Genomic DNA, 20,070 nt, shown 5'->3' with positions numbered 1-20,070 from the left:
ACAACGGTCGTTCTTCGGCCCAGGGGCAGCTACCGCAGCGCCGCGCCGCGAGCTTCTGCTTCCCACCCCCGCCAGCTAGCATTTCGCCCTGTAGGGATCGCTGAATTGGGCCAGAAGAGGAAGCCGAAGTGCGGCTGCACGTCCGGGCTTATCTCGATCACAACCACAAGGCCCGCCAGGAGATCGACCATCCATCCCATCGAATGGCGGTCCGATTGCTTGCTTGCCCGCCCGCAACTCCGCCGAGCTACACGAGGTCGGCCCTAATAATTGCCGCACAAGGTGTGGTAGCGTCGCAACCCGCCAGCGCGATGGACGAGCCCTATCGCGCTTAACTACTAGTAGGTCACAAATGCTTCCCGCATCTCCTATTGTCGGTCGCAACCTCAAAGAGCCGCCACGCCAAAGACTTGGTGCTGTTCCGACGGTGGAAAGAAGATTACGACAGCACCCGAACCCCCAAAAGTTGTCGTCAGATATGCCTTGCACGACGCGGGGTCCACCGCCGTCTTTTCGGACCTACTTCTCCATGCTCGTTTGTCGCTTCTGTCCGGGCATTCGCAACAAGTGCGAGCATTCATTCGATGCTTTAAAGGTGAGAATACCACGGTACATCCGGAGCCCCTTGTCGAACGGGAGGGGTTATTTCCAGAGCAGGAAGGACGGGATCGAGAAACGGCGAATAAGATCCACACGCATCGTTATGCTAGACTTAGAGCTTTATCTCCCTCTCTGCGCTCTCTTTTCTCTTCTCTCGCCTCAGGGCAGGTGCATGTGCTTTCAAACCATCACAGAATCTGCGCCATGAATGATATCTGTTCCCTCTTGGAACATTGTGGGACCTTGCCGCGTCCACTGGCTCATCGAGACCGAAGATACTCTTAAGGTGGGGGGCAAGCTCGCGGCGGGCACCCCTCTTCTCAGGTGTCTAGATACCTGCCTCATACAGGTCGTGCACGTCACTTATTCTCCGAGGCGTGGATCAGGGACGCGGAATAACTAGGTGGGCGGCTGCAGAAGAACCACCGGCGTCAGTCGAAGCAGGTTTAGACGACCGTTGTTCTGCAGCAAGGTGATTAAAGTGCCTGCTTACTCAGGACCAGGGTTTGTTTACACAATCATTGTTATTACCAGTGCATAGAGCGGATCCCTTTCGACACGTCACTATGGCTTTATATCGCCAAAAGAACTAACATCGAATCGCCCTCTAGACCAATGCACCCGTCTTGCTGTAGCTAATGAAGAGGCCAATTTCTGGCCAACGATACAAAACGTCAGCATTTGACGCTGCACTCACACCCTTGCGCCTCCTCTCGTTACCCGCCTCCTGCCCGGCCAGATGACGAGCGAGACCAGCTCACCTTCTCAGTGTCCCCAGAACCGAAACAACTCCCAAGTACGTAGAGACAATGATGAAGAGGATGAACTGGGTCCACGTGCCAAAAACGACCACACTGGCCAACCCATTGTAGCCTCCGTTGATGAACGGGCCGTACCCGTCCGACAGCCGCTTGCTATGCAGCATAGCCTCGGTCACGAGCCAGACCAGCGCCACCATGGCGGCCACAACGAGGGTAGGGGTGAAGCTGAGGCCGTTTGCCTGCAGGGCCTGTCCGCCCCACGCATGCGTGTATCCCGCCGCACCCGAGTCGGAACCACTCCCACCGACAGCAGGCTCGTTGAGGACGGCCCTGACATCTTGGAGCTCCTTCTCTAACTTCTCAAGCCTTTTCTCCGTCTCCTGTTTCTCCCGCATGAGCTGACCCGCGGCGTCCTTGAAGCGGGCCTCGAGATCCCGGATCATGTTTAGGAGCTTGGAAGGCTGGACTGTGTTGCTGTCGTCGTCATAGTCATCGTTGGTAACCCCGGGTACCCCCCCATCGGAGGCCGGAGACGACCCTCCGTGAATCCCGCGATTGCTGCTGCCATCAGCCTCCGAGTTGGATCCTGGCGGTCCTGCAAGGTCCTCGAGCTTGGCCAGTTCGGCGACCGAGTGGACTTTTGTCGGCTCGCTGGTCTCCCGGGGTGCGCGCCGCTGGTTCATCTCCCTGTAGTAAGAACGGATGACCTCTTTCTCCTCGTCGTTCAAGGGCTGCCCGCGGATCGCCTCGCACCGAGCGATCTGGTCCCGCACCATGACATCCGTCCTGGACTCGCCGGGCCGGGGGGCACCCTCTCCGGAAAAAGGGGCGAAGCGGGCGTCTTCGTCGCTCAGGATCAGAAACAGAGGAGGTGGGCGGTCTTCGGCTCCGCACGTTGCCGTGGGAGGGGAAACCGAGAGGGCTGGTCGTCCGATAGCCGGCGAGCGCGCGCGCGATGGGCTCCCTGTGTCCGGGGAGGGTACCTCTCCGGATTTTCTCCCAGGATCCCCCCCTTGCTTCCCGGTCTCCTTGGGAGTGTAAGGTAAAGCGGCGGCTGATGGCTCAAGCGCCTGGTCATCCTCGTTGTCTTTTTCCTCGTCTCCGCCGTCCACTCGCCCATCGATTCTAACCGGGTCAGATGAGCCAGCATGAGACGGCTTCTCAGGTTTCCGACACCGTTTGCTATCACCTGCTGACTCGCCTAGGCATTTTTGAGGCTGCGTTGAGGACTGGCCGGCCGGCACCTCGCTGGAGTTCTTCTCCTCGCTTGAAGAGGTCCAACGGGAGAGATCGTCCTCAGGAACGTGCGAGACATCCAGTGATGTAGCGCCAGAATAATAAGAAGAGCTGTCGTCCGACAATTCGCCGGACAACGCAAGTTCCTTGTCTAGAGTGGACGGCGGGTGTCCGTAAGGAGACCGCAGGCCTGAGTGGTCCTGGCTCTGCTGTTCTGCGTCCAGGTAATCATCAACATCATCTAGACCGCCGTCTTGGGACTCACCTCCAAAACCAGCTTCTTCTCGTCTATTGTCTGGCTTCTCATCTGGTAAGGTTTTCGGTGTATGTTCGCCATGCTGCCGCGTAGCAGTCGGGTCCAGGCTGTCGGGAGGATGTGACTCGGCTGTTGGACCCTCACCCCCTGACGGGGGTTTGGTCTCCAGGGCATCGTGAAACCGCTTGTTGCCAACATCGGCGGAAGGCGGGAGAATCCAGGACTTGGGAACGTCGGGCACGTCGTCACTCTCTTCTGGGCATCCGCTCTGCTGCTCGTCTTGTCCACCAAGAAAAGTCTCATCCCCTTGGTCCCCGGCGATACGCTGCCTCTCACAGGTTGATAGAACCGAGAGCTGATCCAACATTTCTCTTGCTAAATTCTGCCTATGATGACTTGGTACTTGGTCTGTCCAGGCAGTCTCTTTGAGGCTTACCAGAACCTTTGTTGTTCGGAGTCAATGCGGTTTGCAATAGAGCCGTACCTCTCATCCATCCACAAGCAGCTCTTCTCTCATGCTTTTTATATACCGTATGGTGGACGAAGAGTGCTTATCGCGTGGGTTGCCGAAGGAGAGCGAGTCCCTTTGTTGAGGCGCAATCGAACAATAGTATTGTTTCCGGAACTACGTCCCATAGCTGCCCGAAGGTGCTCCATGAGAACCCGAATACTAATGTGACGCTCCGTAAAAAAAAAGACAAAGACGACAAAACCATGCGTCAAAACGAAAAGGTCTTCGAGGTGGCGGCGAGGTTAAGCTGTCTCCATTTTGACACGACTAATGTGTTTCTCAGCCAGAGGGGTGCCAAACTCTCATGCTATATCCGACGTGAGTGGGAGACGGAAGATGCTCGGCGACGTCTTCATGTTCCCGGAACATCCGCCCCTTACTCTCATGCAAGAACTCGCAGAGCATCTGGGTGCCGCTTGCACAAATGATACAGCGGACGTAAGGAAGGCCACGAAGAGAATCAGAAACAAACTACGAGCGACTGTCTCCAAGGGGAAAGAAAAAAGAAAGAAAAGAAAGAAAAGATAGAAGAAGACATGGAAACCCTTTAATGCGCCGTACATTTGTGGCCCATCCAAGAAAAAGAAGATACTCACGAATCGCGCCATTACCCCCCCTCCCAAAACACCGTGATCCGTTCGCCTGTACTGCTAGAAACAAAACCGAGCCTATCTGCCCTACCCTTCTCTTCACCCGGGAAGAAAGCCCATGCATATTCACAACCGACTTTAAAAACAGAAATCACCAAAGAGCATCGCGGTCTACCATCTGGGTCAGCTCTGGGCTTGAACCAGCCCTCCTCCTCCCATACGTCTTCCTCCTCGTCCCATACTCCAGAGGCGGCGACGACGCGGTCCACATGGTCGAATCGAGGCCCGGACTCTCCTGGGAAACAAAGAAGGGCACGTCCGACGTGGGCGAGATCTCGTACGGGGCCCGTCGGTGTACCGGGTTCTGCTGAGGCGACGTGAGCGGCGGCGAGGGCTCGGGGGCGACCCGGGGCGACGGATGTGCCGGAAGACCCGGCGTCATCCCCCCTATATGGGTGACCCCGGGGCTGAACCGGGACGTTGCAGAAGGGGACGGGTACGGGAGCGAGACGATGCGTTTGTCGGTGCGAGCGCCTCGGCGGCGGCGGTGTCGTCGCAGCCGCAGGGGCAGCACGTCCTGCCGGCGGGACGAGGAGGAGGAGGCCAGAGGTGAGGTTGCCGCCCAGGCGGCCCCGAATGCCCGGCCGGCCGGGTACGCAGCGTGTATCATGGCGGCGACGAGGACGAGGGCGTCGTCGAGAAGGAACGAGGTGATCTGCGAGCGAGCGAACGAGCTGGCCAAGCCGTCCGCGAAGACAGCGATCCGCACGGCGGTCCGAAACAGGAGGAGGCAAGAGATCGCCTGGACGCCTGGTATCATTTAGCATGTGTGGCCAACTGGCCCAGATCCGCCGGCCAAGCTGGGTGAGTCTCCATCAACGTACATATCATGAAGTACTTGAAGCGCCTGGAGAGATAGACGAGAGAGTATCTGTCATCGAGAATGTAACGCCGGTGCTCAAGTCTGTGCCGAAAGTAACGATACACGCTCAAGAAGGTCAGGAGATTGACTGCCTGAACAGCGAGGCCGGTTAGGAGTATGATCAACCCCTGGGAGACCTGACAGGCACCGTCAACAAAAAAGTCCCCTGTCCCAACACCTCCTCGCGGGCATGGGGCCGTTTATTACCTCGGCAGCCGTGTTCGCGGTGGAGGCGAATCCGATCCCCACCGACTGGAAGGAAAGAGCAGAGATGTCGAGGATGAAGAAGAGTATGTTCAGATAAAGGGGTTCCGAAACCAGCTGGAACTCGGGGCCGTAGATGACCATGACATGGGGAAGAACGAGGTTCGTAGCGGACCCGATCAGGATGGCGCCCCAGTGTGTCCCCATGAGGTAGACGGTCAAATAAGCATCGCTAGCCGGATTAGCGGCTAGCAGAACCTTGCCGACATGGCCGACGACTTCGACAAGGAGTGCCGCCAGGAGAAGCAGAGAGAGGGGTACGGTTCGGTACCGAAGCGCTGCGTATATGACGGGCGGGATTAGGGCGCCAAAGGCAGCGAGCATAAAGGCGCTGCCCGCCCGCGATGCTCCGTACGGCAAAGAGCCCGGCGGGTTAAGGCAAGCTTCCCCGGAGCAGTCTCCGACATCCAGCATGGTGCCGGACAGGTTGGTGACGCCCTTCCTGTCCTCAACAGTGACGGCCGGATGGGGACCGGCATCGGCTCGGCATGGCCTGGGAGCCGGCACACATGAGATGCTTGGGGAGGAGAGGGATTTCAGAAGCGAGTCGCATGGGGCAGCAGGACGGTAGAACAATGTACTGTAGATATACAGAATACTCGATACTCTCTCTCTCTCTTTGCCGTTTGCGGTGCGGGTCGTGCGTGTGAAGTGGCGCGGACCCGACAGTCTGGACAAAGGCGCTTAAAATGCAAGGCTGAATCGCGCGAGAAGGGAACGGGCGTGATGGTTGTTGGAAGGCGAGGGTGACAGCTCAGGCCCTCGGCCCGGCTTGTCGTCGGCTACTCCGTGGACAGAGGCTGAATGCCGATGACAATCATAGGCAACCGTGCATGAGCTTCACAGAGCCCTATTGCGGGAACTGTACTGTATTGTATGTATGTGCATACACACATGCACCCATCTCGCCCATTTCTTTCCCTGGAAAGAGCCGGTGATACTGGCGTCTAATACACATGGGATCGTGGAACGGAGCTGGATTCAGCCATGATTCAGCGATCGAGCTATTGACGGGGCCATCGCCGAGTCTCTTCGCAAGAGATGGGGATCCGTTCGGGCGGATGTCTAGGCTTATGGGTTGGTGGTCGGTTGGCGACTCTGAGCGCGACGGGTTTCGGTACGTTGCCGAGGGCCAAAGGACCTGACTCGATTGGCCATTTGGCCTGCAGGTGACAATGCTGTTGGTTGTTTGTCCCTCAGCTGCTACCGCACACCCCCATCTAGAGTCCAATCGGGAGCCTGTGTCGCCAGTCGGAAGGGGTCGAGTCCCAATGTATCAAAGGGTCTGGCAAGAACCTAGCGCGGTGGCGTCGGCAAAGCGGCCATGTCCGAAGCTGCATTCTGCACAGTACGGAGAGGCACTGCAGAGGCATCGACCGGCAGTCTTTCAGGCAGTGTTCAATTCGGGCGCAGCTTTGTTCGGTAATAATGGCCGCCTCTCCGCGCCGTACATAATAAGGTACAATTATCATATCTCATGAGCTACAAATGCAGGCTCCTAGATTTTATTTGCGTAATGAGTGAGGAGGAACACCAGAAAAGGTTGAGAAAAATAGAAGGAGGAGGGAAAATAAGGAAGGAAAAATATCGAAAAGACTCCCAGTACTTATACTAATGTCACGGTCAGAGTGTTGTTGATAGAATTCCAAGTTGTTGACCCGACCGCTGTCCCGGCCTTTCAATGCCAAGCGGCTACGCTAAGCTTAACTTAATCGCCTGTTCTCCCGTCGATTAGTCAAACATTCCGGTTGATCCGCTGCAATACATAGTGTGCACTAGCCCATGTGCAATCCTTAGTGGGAATTAGTGGCAGTACAGAGGTACGCTAGGTAAGGTTATTTCTTAGTTGGAGGGTGCAAGCTAGCGTTGCACACGTGTTAGATGCACTGTGCCAGATAATGCCCCCAAATCCTCCGGTTGATCGTCGTGGGTGCTTGCTGCAGCATCCAGGCTAATCGCCACCAACATGCATTTGCGGACACGCCGACACGGTCTCCCCCGGTCCGCCATTTGCGCAAAAACATTGTCAAATACAAAGGCTGTGGTCAGTTCGAACCAAGGAATACTTGGATTACAGAAACCTGCAGAGTACTTTGAAGGACTAACGAGACGGAGAGGGGGCGGGGGGGTAGAGTTTCACCCGTTCTGCAATATCCGACGGTCCCCGACACGCTTTGAGCACTCCGAACGCACACCCCAGATGAGACAACCGCGGTTGCCCTGTCGGTCATTTCCATCATGGGGATTCATGGCTCAAGCCTGTCGCGGCCGTCCGCGCTTAGCGTATGCGGGGAATCAGACGATCTGTCGGCACGCAGGCCTACCAAGGCAATTGGGCGCCTATGCACCGCTTTGCCGCCGCCTTGCACCAACAGACGCGCGCATCAAGGGCTTGGGCAGAGAGATAGCTCATGACTACGCCCTGTTGAGAGACAGTTACGGTGTGTTTTGCCGGGAGTTTCTCAAAGCAGCCGTGCAGCGGTTGTTGGTCGCTGACGCTTTACACTTGCACTCTTCTCCCAACACTAGAGGCCCCCCAGCACCCCATCGTCCTTGTCCATGGCCTCCTTGGTTTTGCCGAGCTGAAGCTGGCCGGTTCCTACCTGCCCAGCATTCAATACTGGCGTGGCATCAAAGAAGCGCTTAGTGCCAACAATGCAGAAGTCATCACCGCCTCGGTGCCCCCTACCGGTTCCATCGAGCAGCGGGCGGCCAAGCTGGCCAAGGACATCGAAGCCCAAGCCCGTGGCAAGAGTGTCAACATTGTGGCTCACAGTATGGGCGGCCTGGACGCCCGGTACATGATCTCGCATCTCCGGCCCGCCAGTGTCAACGTCAAGTCCCTCATCACCGTGGCCACTCCGCATCACGGCAGTCCCTTTGCCGACTATCTCATCGAGAGCATCGGGCCGGGCTACTTGCCTCGCCTGTATGACCTGTGGCAGCGGACGACGGGCTGGGAACCGAGCGCCTTTTCCCAGCTGACGACGAGGTACATGGTTGAGGAGTTCAATCCTAAGACCCCCGACAACACAACGATACGCTACTTCTCCTACGGCGCCATGGTCAAGCACAAGCCGCCCCTGCTGAGCCCGTTTCGCCACTCTCACCAAGTGATCGAGGAGCGCGAAGGACCGAATGACGGCCTTGTCAGTGTCGAGAGCAGCAAATGGGGCACCTACAAGGGCACCCTGCTGGGTGTCAACCACCTTGACTTGATTAATTGGAGCAACCGGCTCCGGTTTACGGTGCAAAAATGGATGGGTCATCCGCCATCGTAAGTCAAACTTCGCCCCTCGCTGGCTTGGCCGTACCATCTTGACAACCTCCCTTCTGTCGTAGCTTCAATGCAGTAGCCTTCTATCTCGACATAGGCGACATGCTTGCCAAGGAAGGGCTCTAAGTCAGCCGGACTTTTTTCGAGTCGGGCCCTCGTCAACGATACACGGGTAACTTATCACAATACCTTCCCAGGTCTCGGGACACCGGTTCGCTTCAAATCACACTTTGTGCCGGAACGTTGCATGCTGAGAGGTCATTTATGAATGGCTGCTCTCATCGTAGGACCGGCGCTTAAGGTATGGACCGGCCAACAGTGTGTCCCGTAGGACATGTGCCACCATTTGCCATCTTCACAACGCGAGGTGCCTCTTATCGGGTATCTACGGAATATACCCATCTCAATACAAGGATACAATGCTTGAAACATGTTGGCACCTTGTCCCTTACTACTGCGGAAAGGGAAGGGCCGGGGACGTGGGAGGTTAGGCGTCCATTAAGACCCCCGATACGCCCCTGTCTTTTATGCTCACGGTTCTCACTGCCGAGAATTATCAGGCAGAAAGAAGATATGGGAGGGAGAAAGAAAGAAACCGGCACGAACATATAAAGAAAATAGAAGTCGAAATGAAGGGAGGGGCGGAAGGAACCGACGGAAAGAAAAGACGAAACGGGAGCCAAGCTTGTCTTCCGTCGATATTTCCTACCCCAGTCACAGGGGCCTGGCCGCTCTAGATATAGCAACCCCTCGACAGGCAGTATGCTGTACTTGGCCTACACTGAAAACATAAACACGTGGTGGCTTGGATCGACGAAGGCAATACTCCACGACGCCTTTCAACGGCACATGGCTGGCACCTGCCGGGCATGGTCGTGGCACATACACCCTGCCAAGAGGGACATGCGATCTCCATCCAATGTGATGGTACATTTGGGGGACGCTTTGAGCTCAGTACCATCAGTAAGGGCTAGACGAACTCGGAGCCACGGCGATGCGGTCTGTTCTTCCACGTCGCAAGCCATCCGAGTCTCGTCCCGCCATCTGAGCACGCTGGTGAGCATGCCTCGATTTGAACGGAACCTTGTGAAGCGTGGTGTTTGTAATTCTCATATACAACCGCAAATGGTATGTACATACATACGGATAGAGACTGTTCGGCCCAAGCCGGTGGCCCGACATCCGGGGCGTCACGACATCAAACTCCAGCAGCGGTCCGCTCGACACCCGGCTGTTGGCGGCATGAACGACATGGAAATCCAAGCGAACTCCCGATTTTGGATCCACTCATTCCGGCCAATACATTTTAGGCTCACAAAGGCACAACTGCGTGAAGCACTTGGGAAGATGTCGAGACGTTGAGGGGTTGGTTGTATGTAATGCGCCTGCCAGACCGAACCCCGAGTCGATGCCGTAACCATGAGAATCCCTCGGGGAACTTTTGCCTCGGGGCCTGCTTGTTAGTGGGTGTTGCTCAAGCGTCCGTACGGAATAGGGCCGAGCATGTCACCTTCACTAACCCGTAAATGCTCTCTCTCCATCAAAAACCTACCGCGTTTACTTCAAGGCGATGCCGGAGTTAACGTGACACAGTCTCCGCCCAGTGACCATGCCTTTGCATGTTGCGCTGGCTGGAATTGGCCGAACGAGATGTGGAGCCTGGCCCGTGCAGATGAGCGATCGTCACGCGCTTTCCCGAATTTGTATCGAATATGGCTTCCCCTAACGATCGCAACCCCCTGCTGCGCACCGCTCCCGGCTCTGGAGCGCTTGGCTTTGCTGCTTTCCGGATTGGTGTGGCTAGCTTGCCAAGCTCACATCTCACCCCAGCCTGCAGTCCTTTCCTGCCAAGTAGCTCGCCAGAGGCCCGGAGCATCTCCCGGTTTTGCGTGTTGGGCGATCGGTGATGAAAGCCACAGGCGAAGTTCACAAAACATGATCGTGACGACATCATTTGACTATCTCTCCCTCATGGCGATCCCATTGCGCTACGGAGCGGTTGTACGGAATACGCATATCGCTATCTCTGACTCATCAAGATCATGATCATCATCATCGTCCTATACTGCGTTTCGCAGTATGTATCGCAACCTGTTTTTGTCAGGCTGAAGCCGACCAACAATCCGGCCCCACGGTCCCGGTCCCTGGCAGCCACGGCGGCCACCTCTTCCGGATGATCACCTCATCCGAAAACGTTAACGTTAATGAAGAAATGGCCCACGTCCTCCTGGGGGGCTTGTCCTCCGTCCTCCGCCTCCGCCGCGCCCGCTCCTGTCCGGTTAGCTGGTGCGGGTTGTACTCTGTATGTTCTGCCATCAACTTCCCCTCACTACGGAGTAATATCGTACAAGAACACTAGATCAGAGACAATGGCCATGGCGGTGAGGCGGCGATCATCCGAGCTTGGCACCTTAATTTTTTTTCTCCTTTCGGCATTCCTGGGAATCCAATCCCTCCCTCAACCATAGTCACCTGAGGCTTGGGCCGTCGCCCGAATGCGTTTTTGGGCCCCGCCCCGACCCGTCAGCACTCCCCTCCGCTGCCGTAACCATGCGCGTGGTCATGACACTACATCCTCCACGGGCACTACTCCTCTTGGCACCTTTGATTCTCGGCGGGGAACATCTGCGATTTGTTCCTTGTCCCACATCTGGCTCAACTGGCATGGTACCCGGGTATGGAGCTGGTCCCGCCCCTTGCCGAGAGCTTCGTGAAAGTACTACACCGAGAATACCTCCTCAAATCCTCTCCCTCTGACCCATCTTTTTGAGCCGAGATGCTACCGTCCAACACACGTTACGACCGCCAAAGCACGATGTCTGGATGCTGCTACCTCACCACCTTCTTCTTCCTGGAGGGCCCTCTGATTTTCCGGAGGGCGGGGTTGCCTCTGGATGGTCAGAGCCGTCGGGGGTTGAGGAGGGTTCCCAAGACTTGCTCGCCCTTTGCTGTTGTAACACAGTGAATGAGTCTCATCCCATGTTCCTGTATCATTCTCGTGTCACTTTTCTCCGCGTTGCTGGATGGGCAATGCGTACATAAGGGTCGGGAAACCCCGATCCTGGTCTCAGATGCGCGACAGCTCTAAGGGGCATCTGTATGTCTTAATCGTCCATTCCAGAAACCCTCATCTCGGTGTCTCCTTCAAAATTCCTTTGCGTCCAGAAGAAGCACTGCGCGCCGCAAAGGCCCCCCCCCTTTTTTTTGGTTCTCATTGCCTACCTTATCCTCCTTCCGTCCCTTACACATCCCCGCCGGCCAGCCCGCTGCACGCGGGCCGTCCTAGCTGAAGCCATGCGGTTCCTGATCATGCTCGCCGCTACGGCAGCCATGACCGTCGGACTTGCCGCTGCCGCATCGTCTTTCACACCGGCGAGACCACCGGCGGTCCCCCTAGCTGTGAGGTCGCCTTACCTGAACGCCTGGCTTCAAGGCGAGTCGGGGGACACCCTCCCTGGCGCCTGGCCCCGGCATTGGACGTAAGAGGCACCCCGGTTTTGGTTCCTGTTTTCTTTCTGGTGCTCTGGCAACTCACCAGTCTCGCAGGGGGAGCATTCTGGGCTGGCAAGGTCTCGTGGCCGTGGATGGCGAGACTTACAACTGGATGGGCGGGGCACCGGGCCCAGCCCTCGTGGACCAGGTCTCTCTCGAATACACGTCGACCAAGAGCATCTTCACCTTCGATGTGGCCGGCAAAGTCACGCTGACCGTCACCTTTCTGTCGCCGGTGTACCCGGATGACATGGCGCGGCAGTCGCAGCAGTTATCCTACATCTCTGCCAAGGCCAAGTCCTCTGACGGCAATTCTCACAAAGTCCAGATCTACATGGATGTCTCTGGTGGTACGTTTTCTTTCTTTCTTTCTTTCCTTTTTTTTATTGTTGCCGCCTCCTACACTCGTCCTCCGGAACCTCCTCTCCTCACTAACTCCTCCGTCCAGAATGGGCTAGCGGAGACACTTCCCAAGTCGTTGAGTGGGACAACGCCAGGTCTGGCAAGATAGTCTACCACAAGTTTTTTCGCCAAACACAGGAAGAGTTCAAAGAAGCGGGTGAGATTGCCAGCTGGGGCAATTGGTACCTGGCCACCAGTGCCGATGACGGCGTAAGTCAATCCCCTTGGCGGCGTCGAATGGGGCGATGAGAACTAAAACAGCAATTAAAATGGAAAACAACACGCGCAACAGTTGACCTGGCAAATCGGTGCCGACACAGCGGTGCGAGGCCAATTTGCGGACCACAGGGTCTTGTCAAACGCCAAAGAGTCCAACTTCAGGCCGGTGAACGATCAATGGTAAGACGCCTTTCTGGTATGGCGAGATGCGTACCTTGGACCCCCGGGACTGACGATCCCAGGCCAGTATTTGCCTTCTCCCACGATCTGGGCGACGTGGAAGCATCCGAAGTGGAGCGTGTCTTTACCCTCGGTCTGATCCAGGACCAGGTCATCAACTTCGCCGGCAAGAGCGGCCAGTTGGAGGCGGTACCAGGCCTCTGGTCATCCTATTACAAGGACCAAGTCTCGGCGCTCGTCGCGTTCTACGACGACTACCAGCACGCCATCGAAGCATCCGCCGCCCTCGATGAGCGGATCCGGCGCGACTCGGAGGCTGCTGCCGGAGCCGACTACGCCATTGTCACCACGCTCGCCGTCCGCCAGACTTTTGGCGCGCTCCAGTACGCGGGCACCGCCTCCAAGCCGTACATCTTCTTGAAGGAAATCAGCTCCAACAGCGACATCCAGACCGTCGACGTCATCTTCCCCGCGTACCCCATCTTCATGTATCTCAACGCCAGCCTCGGGAGGTACCTGCTCGACCCGCTGTTCGAGAACCAGGAGAGCGGGGCGTATCCCAACAAGTATGCCGAGCATGACCTCGGGACCTTCCCGGTAGCTAGGGGCTACCCCGACGGAAACGACGAGCCGATGCCCTTGGAGGAGTGCGGCAACATGATCATCATGACCCTGGCCTACGCCCAGCGCACTGGCGACACTGCCTACCTCTCGGACCACTACCCGATCCTGTCGCAATGGGCCGAGTTCTTGATAGAAGAGTCTCTCATTCCGGCTAATCAGCTGAGCACCGATGATTTTGCGGGAACTCTGGCGTACGTGTCCCCCTTTCATATACAGTACTAGTACACTGTTGTCCATAAGGTATGCATGCTGATTACGTACCGCCGTTCAGCAACCAGACCAACCTGGCCATAAAGGGCATCATCGGTCTCAAGGCCATGTCCCAGATTGCCCAGTTGACAAACAACGAGGACAAATATGGGGAGGTAGCCGACAGGTACCTGAAGGGCTGGAAAGATCTGGGCATCAACACCAAGGCAGATCCACCGCACACGACCCTCAGCTACGGAGATGACGACAGCCACGGTAAGTAAACACGCACCACTCGCTGCTCCGTATCCCTCCTCTTGATTCGGCTCATGCTAAGTTCCCTTTTTTTTTTTTCTTCTTCTCTTTCTCCCTCGTTCCCAGGCCTTCTCTACAACATCTACGCCGACAAGCTGCTCGACCTCCACTTCGTCGACCAGTCCGTCTTCGACATGCAGAGCGAGTTCTACCCGACGGTCGCAAGCGACTACGGCGTCGCCCTCGACACCCGGCACACCTGGACCAAGAGCGACTGGGAGATGTTTGTGGCCGCCGTGTCCAGCCGGTCGACGCGGGACATGTTCATCTCCAAGCTGGCCCGGTGGGTGGGGACGACATCGTCCAACCGGGCCATGACGGACCTGTACGACTCGGTGACGGGCGGCTACCCCCAGAACGGGCCGACCTTCGTTGCGCGGCCCGTGGTGGGGGGTATGTTTGCTCTCCTGGCCTTGAATCGCGAGTAGGTACCTTAGGGTGCTGGGTGCGGTCTCGAAGGCGTCGCTCGCCGCCCTGCACCGTCGGGCCTTGGGCTTGGTTATTTTATCATCATCATTCTTATTATTACTGTTTCTTTCCTTCTTTCTTTCTTGCATATGCTTTTAGAGTTTCTGACCGTCGGAGCCTGATTGAGAGATACCATACACACGAAGGTCTGGCTAGCTCAGAACGATTTTTTTTGTTACCTTTTCGCCTTTTCTATGATTATTGAACAATGAATCGCGCCATCGATGTATAGACATCAGCCGAGTCCTCATTCTTTGGATACAGACTACAAGGCTATGATTCATGCGGTTGATCCTGAAATTCCTGGATACACCCTCCTTAGTTCTTAAGTCCTTGATCATGATTTGTGTTTTGGGAAACAGGCGATGCACTCCGTCCTACAAACCGCACCAGAGGGCTGTTACGTGGGAAGAGAGGTAGGAAACTCTTGGTAGCATCGATGATTGTCCCTCATCTTTGAGAACCAAGCTTCTGTCTTCACGAATGAATCCGCACGATTCCAATAGTAGGTTGGGCGATCTGGATATGACCGAGATGATTGGGCAGTTTTCCCCATGCTGCAGCGACCCCGCCATGGGAGGAGCAAGCCAGGAATGTTCCGTCCGTGACGCTATGGCCTCTGTACGACTTGAGCGGATCGTGGGTCGAGAACGACAAGTACTGCAGTAACAAGGCACTTTGCTGCATCCGTGTGGGGTGGCGGGGAGGGGCAATAACCGCATGAATTCAATTTCTGTCAACGTAACGTCAACGGCTGTTGTTGTTTCGGACGACGGAGAGGAAACAAAAAAACATTCCACTTATGGTCCCATTTAGATAGATTTTGTGTCCTTTGTCTGGATGGATTTTGGGTTTTGGTCATCTTGAAACAATTCCCTCGAGACGCTGAACCAGCAGGTCAAACCCCACTGGAGCTAATTTCGCAGGCGGCTCTCAGCCAAGCGTTAGTGAGCGACTGCTGGGCACGCAGTGACGAAACGACAGAACCCGACCACATCTCCCCCACTTGCAACCGCTCTGCACCACTGGCCATCCTACTCCCAGCAGCACCTAACCAACCTCGATCGCGCCCCTCAGCAGAGTTGTTACGCGGAATAAGTGTTTGTCGGCCAAGCGACGGGATCTCGCAAGGTTCAGTACGGCAGACTTCATCCAGCAGCGTTTGCTTGCGGATTATAGTCAAAGCGAGGGCCTGGTTGACTAGAAGTCGAATCGCTCAACCGGCTAACAGCTAGGTACTCTTGAGAAGTTGCGCAATCATGAACCCTCATCAGGCAAAGAAAATCGACATCAAGGTGAGTCGCTCTCCCGGCTACATTGGCCCCCCGCCGTCACCAAGGAGACAATGCTGTATTTTGCCTTTCGGCCGTTCTCGCACCTAGCCAGATCTGCGAACTAACACGCCCCGACCCCGCAGTCTCTCTCGCCCGACGAGCAGCGGCTGTTCCGCCTGTATGGCAAACTCCCCAACCGCACCGACCACCTTGCCAAGCATCTGAAGGAACGCAAGTACTTCGACAGCGGCGACTATGCCATGAGCAAGGCCGGAAAGGGCGACAGCGTCGACACGGGCGCCGTCGGAAGCCAGCATCCCGTCCCCGAGAACATCCCCCATCTCTCTAGCCCGGTTAGCGGGCCCAACGGCATCAGCAGTCTTCTGCACGCCCACCATCAACATCATCCGAGCATGCAGGCCGGCAGTCCCGTCAAGGAGAGCAGTTTCTTGAACCGCGAGACTAGCGCGGAGGACCTCGAGGCGGAAAACAAAAACGAGGACCAGCCCTCTAAAGAGTCAGAGACGGCAACCCAGGCGGCCGCTGGCGAGCAACAGGAACTTCCCGTTCGTCGGTGAGCTGTGCGGCCTCAACGGAAGGTTAAAGGACGTGTCGAGTTGCGAGTCGTCGCCGTGCCCTGTGTTGCCTTGAGAGGCCCTTCTGCTCTCTGATTTCAAGACCATGCTTACATCTTGCTTCACACAATCCGTTTTCGGAGTGCTGCTAGTTAAGCAGACATTCCGGCCCATTCTACGACAATGAGGAAGACTGATTGTGGCGTTCGGTTGGGCTGGGTCTGGGATGATTGAGTTTGATAATGAATGACAAAGAAACACGGATCGGAGAACCGAGATCGTTACGGCCGTCATTTTCCGAAACTTATTCCGTTATTGGCACGGATGGGAAAAGCACTTGGCAACCTTCCTTCACCGAACCGGAGCCGATCGTTTTGGTTGATTGCCAGCCGCTCGCCTCCGCCTCCTCTACAGTTTCGAGGGCCGAGGCCGAGCACTCAACTGCGAGAATTGGGTCCCGCGAGGTTGTTACGCGATTGAGGATGAAAAGGAAACATTGCGGATATGGAAGCTATCGCTTCATGATCGCTTTTTTTTTCTCCTTCGTGTATCTGTATCAAGATGTATGCTTCCCTGATCGGTGGCAAACACACTAAGTTCCAAGGTTGTTAGCAAGGCGTGACCCAACCTGGAATCTGTGCGATGCGTCGCTCCGAACCTTGCTCGTTGGAGCAATGCAAAGAAGGAGGGCGCCCGCGACCTCCCGCCGTGGACTGGCTCTGTGGACTGGCTCTTTCCCTCGTACGGCGCTTCCTCCGCAATCAGTCCACCCTGGCTGCCCAATGCTCAAGGATTGAGACGACCCGCTTGGGCAGCGACGAAGGCACGTCGGCCGCGCCCATGTAACCCTCTCAGAGGTCGAGCGCCTTTTTCGCCATGGCGAGCACGCCCTCGTATGTCTTGTTGCCTCCGATGAAACCAGAAGCGTGCACGAAGATGGAGCCGCTCACTCCACAGATCCCATCCAGCTCCTCATCGCGGAAGCCCCTCCAGGCCTCAGGCAACGGTTTCCTGCTCTCGAACGAGTCCTTGGCGACTGGTACACACTGGATCCTCCACTTGGAATCCGGGGTCGGCTTTTCCGGATACAGCACGTACAGGACCTTGCCGCCCTCGGGTTGCCCCTCCTCCAGACTGTAGAGGTGATCCTTCCACGGCGCCGACTGGCGCTTCAGCACCATGATGCGGCCCTGGCTGTCGTGCTCCTGACGCGCAGCAAATGCCTCGGCGACCACCTCCCGCGCGGGGAGCCATGCTTTTGTGAAATAGTCCAGATCGCGGTCAAACTCCTCGCCGATGCGCTGGCTAGCCAGCTCGAACCTCTTGTCCTCCGCCTCTTGCGCCGCGGCGGGGTCCTCGGGGACGGGATCATTCCAGTTGGGGTTCAGCCGACTCACCATCGCGCCCAGAGTGAACCCGCCGTCCGAGAACTTCTTCTGTAGGCCGGCCGCGGCGAGCGCGGCCGGGTCGTAGACGCTGATACCGTTGTCATGCGCGTCCAACGCCTCAATGAAGCTCTCGTAGATCTTGCGCCACACCAAGTCAACCTGCTCGCTATCTTCGGCCTGCCCCAGGCGCCGGGCAATAACCTCGCGACCAAAGTGCATGTACACCAGCCCCGCGCTGCTCAGCTTGGTCTGGCGGCCGGGAAAGGAGGTGCCAAAGCTGCGCTGGTGGTGGTCGAAACGGTTGCGCGCGGCGTCGTACTCGCCGCCGACGTCAACAACCGTGTGGCACTCGTCGAGCAACTTGGGGTCGCGCGTGCGCACGAGCTTGGCGCCCGAGTAGGTAGGGACGTGGGTGCGCAGCATGTAGACGGCTAGAGCCTCGTCGGCGTGGAAGTGGCCGTTGTGCGTGCCGATGGCGACTACGCCGTTGTCGGTCTTGAGCCGCTTGGCTGCGTTTTCGGCCATTTTTAGGACGAGCGAGCGGAACATGCAAATGAGCCGGATGCTTTGCTGGAGAGGGCTGGAGCAGAAAAAAATGTTCTTTGCCTGTTCCTAGTCGGAGAATTCTTAAGTTTTGTCCAAGGACTGGTATGGAAGTCTACCAAACGCTAGTGTAATCCACACACTACTAGTACGGAGTACATAATACCCACTTCTACGTAAGTGGGCAGGGACTAATTAGAGATGTATGCCGTCGTTGAGACTTCGTATGATTCGTATCGAGTAATGTATGAACCTGTTACGGAAGGTAATCTATACGTCAATTTCAGTGGTGGTTATTCCTCTGCAAGGCTGTGCATAGTTGAAAATTACTGCTTTGTTACGGCCTCCTCACACACATGCACCGAAAAGGGTAACCGTTAATACAGGGGTGGATTGCAACGCGCCCATCCAACACGATGACAATCAACGCCTCGGTTCCCTGTTTCTCACCCACGCACCCGCTTTTCCGAACACAAGCACAGGCCGCCGCTTTGCCGGTTTCAAACGCCATTGGAATTCCTTTTGGATTCGCATCGCCCACAAAGATTCTAATCACAAACTCTAACGACCAGTTCAAGTCCACAAACACACGCACATATATCCAAGCACTCTGCACATGGAAGTCGCTGCGCGCAGCCGGCTCGACATGAAGGTTAAAACCGAGGAGGATTCCGGCGATGTCCGAATGGGCGACGACAAGCCCACGTACCGGTCTTGGAAGAAGAAATACCGCAAGATGCGCATCGTGTTTGACCAAAAGATGCACGAGGGCGAGGAGCTTTATAAGCTTGAACAAAAGGCTCTGGCCACGGCGAAGAGGCTCGCGGTACAAAAAGAGTAAGCTTTGTTGCCGTTCGATTCGTCTGCCGCGCGGTGTCCCACTGACGCTGGACACTTCATTTCAGTCGATTGCTAGATATTCTTCTCGATGTCAACAACTCCGGCCAAATACCGCCGAGCAAGAGGATAGACCTCAGCCTCGACCCGCCCTCCGACGATGACGCGCCTTGCCTGGACATCGATCGGCCATCGGCCCCCCCGCCCGAACCGAGGCCGGAGAAGTCCTACAAGAAGCTCCTCAAAGAGGTGCCGCATTTTACCTTCGCGTCCGCTGCCGAGCGCTTCCCAGAACTCCTCGCCGACCTCGAAGCCGGCCGAGACTCGCCCGCGGATCCGGCGCAGGGCCAACCACACCCACCTTCCTTCCTTACAGCCGACGACATCGACAACTACATCTGGGAACTCGACATTCACCTCGCAAACGAGGACGCCGCGGCGGGGCCCGGCAAGACGGACACGGCTCCGCTCCCCACGCTCGCCCCGCTCGCGCGCGCCGACCGAACTTCCAATCCCAAAGACTCGCAGCGCGACTTCGCCGCGCGCAACCCGACCTCGGTTTACAACTGGCTGCGCAAGCACGCCCCCAAGACGTTCCTCCAGGACGGCGAGCACGACAAGGACGGCGGCAGCGGCGGCAGAGAGAACGGCGACGACGGCCACGCCGTCGGCTCCAGCCGCCGGGTCAAGGGCGAGCGCGCGTCCCGTGGGACCGGCGCCCCGCGAGCCAAGCGCGCCAGCGCAGCACATATCCGTACCACAGGCGCGTCGGGCGAGAGCTTCGAGGACGTCGATGACGAACACGGCTACGCAGGCGGCCCGGGGACGCCGAGTGCTCCGGGATCTGGCAGCGCGGCGGCCAAAGGCAAGCGAAAGAGAGTCGTGGACGACGATCCCGGGTACAGGCCCAAAGGCGGCTCCAGCCGGCCGACCAAGAAGAAACGCAAGAGCGAGGGGCCCGAGCGGATGCCGACGGCCAAGGCAGCGTCGCGAAAGAGCGAAGGCGCTGGCTGAATGGGGTATAACTTGGCTTCTGACAGGAGTTCTTGGGTAAAGGGACTCGAAAAAAGAGTGGAAGGAGCTGCGCCCTGCTGAATCGACGTGTCAAAGACTGGTCACCCGAGGTCGATAGTCGGCCAAAGACCTA

The 20,070-nt window shown here is 56.9% G+C and overlaps 7 protein-coding genes across 7 annotated transcripts; 4 read left to right on the top strand and 3 right to left on the bottom strand.

Annotated features, from left to right (window-relative positions):
- Nucleotides 1-1,357: 1,357 nt before the first annotated feature.
- MYCTH_94734 (uncharacterized protein) lies at nt 1,358-3,220 on the bottom strand (the record flags this gene model as incomplete). The annotated part of the gene is made up of 1 exon (XM_003664430.1): nt 1,358-3,220. The coding sequence occupies one exon, from the start codon at nt 3,218-3,220 to the stop codon at nt 1,358-1,360; it is 1,863 nt and encodes a 620-aa protein (XP_003664478.1).
- A 778-nt stretch (nt 3,221-3,998) lies between these two features.
- On the bottom strand, nt 3,999-5,825 carry MYCTH_2307348 (uncharacterized protein). Its single transcript, XM_003664429.1, has 3 exons — nt 5,084-5,825; nt 4,839-5,013; nt 3,999-4,764 (listed from the first exon to the last, which is right to left on the bottom strand). Exons 1-3 carry the CDS (start codon nt 5,552-5,554, stop codon nt 4,106-4,108), a joined length of 1,305 nt encoding a protein of 434 aa, XP_003664477.1. The 5' UTR covers nt 5,555-5,825; the 3' UTR covers nt 3,999-4,105.
- Nucleotides 5,826-6,948: 1,123 nt separating this feature from the next.
- Nucleotides 6,949-8,548, top strand: MYCTH_2307345 (uncharacterized protein). The gene is made up of 3 exons (XM_003664428.1): nt 6,949-7,184; nt 7,273-7,581; nt 7,670-8,548. Exons 2-3 carry the CDS (start codon nt 7,389-7,391, stop codon nt 8,419-8,421), a joined length of 945 nt encoding a protein of 314 aa, XP_003664476.1. The 5' UTR covers nt 6,949-7,184; nt 7,273-7,388; the 3' UTR covers nt 8,422-8,548.
- Nucleotides 8,549-11,421: 2,873 nt separating this feature from the next.
- On the top strand, nt 11,422-14,356 carry MYCTH_2307339 (uncharacterized protein). Its single transcript, XM_003664427.1, has 7 exons — nt 11,422-11,896; nt 11,964-12,259; nt 12,358-12,521; nt 12,604-12,710; nt 12,773-13,525; nt 13,606-13,799; nt 13,905-14,356. Exons 1-7 carry the CDS (start codon nt 11,712-11,714, stop codon nt 14,264-14,266), a joined length of 2,061 nt encoding a protein of 686 aa, XP_003664475.1. The 5' UTR covers nt 11,422-11,711; the 3' UTR covers nt 14,267-14,356.
- A 695-nt stretch (nt 14,357-15,051) lies between these two features.
- On the top strand, nt 15,052-16,278 carry MYCTH_2307336 (uncharacterized protein). Its single transcript, XM_003664426.1, has 3 exons — nt 15,052-15,442; nt 15,556-15,601; nt 15,724-16,278. The coding sequence occupies exons 2-3, from the start codon at nt 15,566-15,568 to the stop codon at nt 16,156-16,158; spliced, it is 471 nt and encodes a 156-aa protein (XP_003664474.1). The 5' UTR covers nt 15,052-15,442; nt 15,556-15,565; the 3' UTR covers nt 16,159-16,278.
- Nucleotides 16,279-16,879: 601 nt separating this feature from the next.
- Nucleotides 16,880-18,222, bottom strand: MYCTH_2307334 (uncharacterized protein). The gene has a single exon (XM_003664425.1). It carries the CDS (start codon nt 18,066-18,068, stop codon nt 17,007-17,009), a length of 1,062 nt encoding a protein of 353 aa, XP_003664473.1. The 5' UTR covers nt 18,069-18,222; the 3' UTR covers nt 16,880-17,006.
- Nucleotides 18,223-18,551: 329 nt separating this feature from the next.
- MYCTH_2307332 (uncharacterized protein) lies at nt 18,552-20,046 on the top strand. The gene is made up of 2 exons (XM_003664424.1): nt 18,552-18,923; nt 18,992-20,046. The coding sequence occupies exons 1-2, from the start codon at nt 18,733-18,735 to the stop codon at nt 19,935-19,937; spliced, it is 1,137 nt and encodes a 378-aa protein (XP_003664472.1). The 5' UTR covers nt 18,552-18,732; the 3' UTR covers nt 19,938-20,046.
- The last annotated feature ends 24 nt before the right edge of the window (nt 20,047-20,070 follow it).

The sequence above is a fragment of the Thermothelomyces thermophilus genome, chromosome 4 (assembly GCF_000226095.1).
Source record: "Thermothelomyces thermophilus ATCC 42464 chromosome 4, complete sequence".
In the NCBI taxonomy this organism is placed as follows: domain Eukaryota; kingdom Fungi; phylum Ascomycota; class Sordariomycetes; order Sordariales; family Chaetomiaceae; genus Thermothelomyces; species Thermothelomyces thermophilus.
Note: the sequence above shows the minus strand (reverse complement) of the source record. Positions and strands in the feature narration are given on the sequence as shown.